The 5,769-nt window shown below is 31.2% G+C and overlaps 1 protein-coding gene across 1 annotated transcript in view; it reads left to right on the forward strand.

Annotated features, from left to right (window-relative positions):
- The window catches only part of LOC113376832 (monocarboxylate transporter 10), a 36,784-nt gene extending 32,456 nt beyond the window's left edge, over positions 1–4,328 (forward strand). Inside the window, exons 2-4 of the mRNA XM_026616901.1 lie at positions 2,310–3,407; positions 3,588–3,653; positions 3,878–4,328. Coding sequence (XP_026472686.1) covers positions 2,310–3,407; positions 3,588–3,653; positions 3,878–3,900 — 1,187 coding nt within the window. The 3' untranslated portion in view covers positions 3,901–4,328. The remainder of the gene's footprint in view (positions 1–2,309; positions 3,408–3,587; positions 3,654–3,877) is intronic.
- Positions 4,329–5,769: the final 1,441 nt, after the last annotated feature.

Consider the following 5,769-nt stretch of genomic DNA (forward strand, 5'->3'; position numbering starts at 1 on the left):
AATAAAGTATTAAATCATTCAAACACTATTATTCTCGACAAGTTGCATATTTTCCAATAAAATTTTGAAAATGTTAAATTATTCTGTGGTTCTCTAAAATGTGCCTTAATATTGAGGTAGAGCCACTGCAATGATGTTCAAAATTCTAATTGAAATCATTCAGTACTAATAACGAAAATAAAATGTAAATTTAAAATCTTATGAAGTATTGGCATCCTTCCAATTAACGATTTCGGAAGAACTGTTGAATCTTACTCAAAACATGAAGATACTGTAAGATCTGGGTTAGGCGAACAATTAAGAATATGGCGATCGCTAAAAAGACATTCAACATGTTTTGTTATGACGGAAATTTTGTACTAATTATATCAGAATTGTGGTGATAAAGTAACATTTTATTGTTCGATTGTGGCCTAGTTAGCGATTATCATATACATGTGTGTATACACACACACATATATATGTGTGTGAAAATAACGTCTTGAGAAAATGATATTGAAAATTTCTATAATCAAAAATTAACTCCGATATTATACTCAGAACTGCTTGTTGATACCTGACAAAAAGATTAAATTTCATATCCCAGACACAATTCGAGACAATCGTTATCTTTTCATAACATTCGTGCAAATTTAAAAAACAAAATCAATACAATAAGAAATAAATCTAGTAAATACATCCTTGATCTAATAATTTAGTATACTATAATATATTTTATTGCTTGAGAACTATTGCTGAGTTTTCTAGAGATCCGAAAAATCTAGAATTTTCTAGAGATGACGAAAAATGAATTTTATCGGAGTTAAATTTCAAATGATTCTTTTATTAGAAAGCATCATGAGGACAATTAATTATTGATAAATGTGTGTTGGCATGTTTATTCATGACACCATATAAAAGATAATGAAAGTTCATGAATATGAAGTGAGTTTTAAAATTCTTAAAATTAGTGAACTTGCAAGGTCTTATAAAGGAATACTATATTTTGAAAGTTAAATTTATTTTTTGTTTGTTTACGAGAATGTTTTAAAATCCGTATTACAGTAAAAGTCTTTTACTTCAGCACCAAAGAATCCGGTGTCCCGATAGTCCAGAATTTTTTCGAAAATTTCGTTTTTTTTTTAAAAAAAATGTGCCTCTATAGCAAATAAAAACGCTCGAGGGCTATCATACCGTTTTCGGGTTGGTTCGGAATCATTCCGAAGGATTCGTTATTGTTCGGTAATCGTTAAGTCCATGGCAAATTCCGTTGTGTCTAAGTTCATGAACGAAGTATGTTCTACGAAATACGTAGCCGTTACGTTTTCCGAAGGATTCGGCCAGTTTTTTAGTAAGTCTACTACTGAATACAGTGGCAAAGTACACATATATATATCAGTAGTTTTAACCATGCAGTGACCATGTTTCAAACACTTTGATTCGAAGTATTCAAAAGGAAAGAAAAGAAAACATGAAACACTACTCTCAATCAGAAACTAGAAATCATCATTTTTTTGTAGAAATTAAAAATGTTTTTTGTTAAAAATTTGAAAATATATATTCCAATAAATGTAAAATAAACTTTCTTATTTGTATTTCCTACTAATTTTGTAGTTTAATTATTAATCTAATTGTTTTTTTTATAATTACCGCGCTATAGCCCGGAATTTTCAATGGTCCGACACAAGAGTCGTATATATGGTCCATTAAAAGTCCGGCTTTCAAGGAACCGACTGTGTCGGACTATTGAAAATTCCGGACTATCGCGCGGTAATTATAAAAACAATTAGATTAATGATTAAATTAAAAAATCAGTAGGGAATACAAAAAACAACAAAGTTTATTTTACATTTATTGGAAAATATAATTAAAATATTTTTAAATTTTTAACAAAAAACATTTTTTATTTTTACAAGAAAAATTGATGATTTCTATTTTATGATCGAGAGTTAGGGTTACGTGTTATCTTTACTCTCCTTTTGAATACCAAGGCTTAAATTTTGAAAACATCGTAATTGCAAAAATAAATGTTTAAATCTACTGATATATGTGTCCTTTGCCGCTGTATTAAGTAGACTAACTTAAAAAAAACGGCCGGATCCTTCGTAGAACGTAGGGGCTACGTATTTCGTAGAACATGCTTTGTTCATGAACCTAGGCACAACGGTATTTACAATAGACCCCAACGATTACCGAACAATAGCAAGTCCTTCGGAATGATATATATATATATATATATATATATATATATATATATATATATAAGAGAAAAGAACTTATAATACCTTACACTTCTGAAATGTTTGCTTATTGTTTTTTTTTTATTTCAGCGTTGGTGGGATCCTTGGCCATCGGCACCACTTTTTCTATGTCTTTGGTTTCTGGAATACTGACGGATCACTTCGGTCTGCGACGAACTACATTATTTGGAGGCGTACTTGCTGCTTCCGGAATGCTGCTCTCATCTTTCCTAACTGATAATGTAGCCGCATTATATCTGACTTATGGCCTTATGTACGGCTTAGGAGCCGCTTTAACCTACACTCCGTCACTGGCAATATTAGGACATTACTTCAAGCGCTATCTGGGCTTAGTTAATGGAGTGGTAACTGCTGGAAGCTCGGTCTTCACGATTGCTATGCCTGCCTTTCTCAATTGGTTAGTCGGAGCAGCGGGTCTTCCTACTGCTTTGAGAGTCTTAGCACTTATGTCGTCCTTTATTATCCTGTGCGCTCTGCTTTTCAAACCTCTGCAGCCACGCCAACGTCCACTGTTCAAGAAGGAACGTACTGGATGCTCAACTATAATAAATGTTGATAACTGGCGTAGAAAACGCTATGTGATCTGGGCGTTGACGATACCCTTCGCACTGTTCGGTTATTTCGTGCCATACGTACACATGGTAAAATTCGTAGCCGATGCTTTCCCTGGACGCAGAGGTGATTGGCCAGTAATGTGCATTGGAATAACATCTGGACTTGGTCGACTGATATTTGGATACGTTGCTGACCTTCCAAGAGTAGATAGGATTCTTCTTCAACAAATTTCATTTGTGAGCATAGGAATTCTCACAGTTTGCTTGCCATTTGCACCATCATACGAAGTGCTTTTAGCTATTGCTTTAGCTATGGGTTTATTCGACGGATGTTTTATTTCTTTATTAGGACCTATAGCATTTGACTTATGTGGACCGAAAGGCGCCACGCAAGGGATAGGATTTTTGTTGAGCCTTTGTTCACTTCCATTAACTATGGGAGCGCCCATTGCCGGATTGCTTTATGATCACATGCAATCATACACGCTGCCTTTGATATTAGCAGGATTACCTCCCTTAGTGGGTGCAGTTATAATGAATTTGATGCGGTGCGTTCGAGATGATTCTGCTAAGCAGGATGAATCTGGTGATGCTGCAGCCCAACCGCTTTCAGGTAATAAAACTTCGTGAAAACGCGGTTTTAATAAATTAACGCAATGTTATTTTGTACATTTTTCAAACTCTCATTATTGTATACTTTATCTATGGACTCGTACATCCGCTTTGGATCAGTCGTTTTCCCAACTTATTAAAGAAATGTATTATAATTCATTAATAATAATTTAATATACAGATCCGACGGCCGGAAGCGGTTTCGGTGCCATCGACGATCAGAAGAAAAACGGATTATTAGAACAAGGTATGGACGCTCTTCTAAATAGAAAGTTATAACATGTAATACATACAATTCAATATTTTTTATCGCATTTGAATCATTATATTAGAAAATTAATTCATAGTTAATGTTTGGAGCTATTAGCCGGTTGATACAGTTGTAGATAACAACTGCGTCAATTAGCCATATTTTATTTTTAATAAGATAAGAGCCAAAAGCACGATTTAAATTAAATAATTATTTTTCAGATGTGGACAATTCACAAGTTTAAAATTCTAACGCACATTGCCATAAGTGCCATACTCAGCAGCATATGCTCTGAATGTTCATCATGTACGAACAACGGTGTATCATTGCTGTGTGATATTGAATGAGATGCGCCATCTCAAAATCGCCTTCTACATTAAAGATTATAGATAATAAGACAAATGCAACTTTAGCCAATGCGAGTTCCGGAGGAAGCGTCAACGACCGGATTATTGATAATCAGGCAGTTTCGAGTACGAGGGTCTAAATTGCTCAATTTTGCATTTATTGTGTGAATTTTGTTTTGTGTTTCGCATTCGTACGTTTTAGTCGTTTTTATACATTGATGAGATTCCCAATCTTTTTACTGATAGATGTAGAAATTAAACTTAGGGCTAATAGATTAATATCAATTTTGTAAAACAGCTAAAAATCTTCTGGCCTACTTCTTGATTTTATGCAGCATGTCAATCTAAACAAATATGTTTAGATAGACAAAAACTTAAGATTTCAGTTTCTAATATATTATTACTGCTTTTGAATAAAAACCAAAATGACATACATATAATGCTAAAAATGTTTCATTAATGCGAAATTGACTGGTAGGTAGTATTTATTAGAATAGTCCAATTATTATAATTGAGTTATTGTGTATTAATTCTTTACCAGTCAAACTTTACTAGTTCACAAATACAGTAATAATTATTACAATTGAAAGCACTATTTTCGGTACCAAAGACGGGGTTTGATTATTAAATTAAAACGTATAGACTTTGTTATCATTATCAATTATAAATGAAATGAAAGCGATAAACGATCCCATTAATGTTTAGAATATTGTTGTTTTAGTTGGACAATACAAATTTTAAGCATTAATGCTAGTCTTTTATTAAGAAGAAACTGAATAATGTACATCACGCTGTTGTTAAATCATTCGTCTTTAAAATATGTTAAGGTCGTATTTGTTTCATATTAAAGAATCGTTTAATATTATGAATAAAGAATCGTTTAATATTATGATTTACATTAGTGAAGAGTTGTGAGACTGTGAAGCTTAGAAATGTGTTAAGTCAACTGTACTGATGTACGAGGATCTGCATGTATTAGTATAGTAAATACATGATTAATTAGTGCCAAGAAATCAAGAATATATAAAAATAAGATATTAAATTTTTTTATTATTTAAATACTCAAACATAATTTATGTATTTAATATTAGGTTACAAATTCGAGTAGAATGTACTGAAATCATAGACCTTATAATACATATGTTTTATAAGGTCTATGACTGAAAAGTAATTGCAATTACTAAAAAGCATGCTTTTTCGATTTTCGCGTTTGTTGCAAAAATTTAATAACAAGATTCCATAATACATTATATTTTTGTATGGTCAGGTACTTAAATTATCATGTACTTATAAAAGACTCAAGCCAATATTTTCCTATATCATAGAGTGATTTCGATCATTGTAGTTATGTTGATGTTAAGATTTAAAGCATTTTACGATTGTTATGTTGAAAACTTTCAACAACATTTTATATTGCCTAATAAACATATCAATGGAATTATTAGTACAATAATAAAGAGCATTTTAAAAGTATTTTACACCAAATAGAGAATTTTGACACTAATGATAATTTTTGATGATGCAGTTTTATATTTTTGTAAAATGTGTGAATTTGTTAATTATTTTTTTAAAATACTATATAATATTCTGGTTGAATAAAAAAAATTAATATTACAATTTATAGAAATATTAAATAGTAGTCAATACAATTGGTATGTATTGTTGAAAATTAATAAAACATTGACAATAAATTTAGAATGTATTTCATTGCAAATACCTAGTTTAATTATGATAAAAATAAGTAAATAAATAAATAAATATATAAT

This window comes from Ctenocephalides felis, unplaced genomic scaffold, assembly GCF_003426905.1.
Source record: "Ctenocephalides felis isolate EL2017-DRISC unplaced genomic scaffold, ASM342690v1 CF-g0.4_SCAFFOLD_01886, whole genome shotgun sequence".
NCBI classification, from domain to species: domain Eukaryota; kingdom Metazoa; phylum Arthropoda; class Insecta; order Siphonaptera; family Pulicidae; genus Ctenocephalides; species Ctenocephalides felis.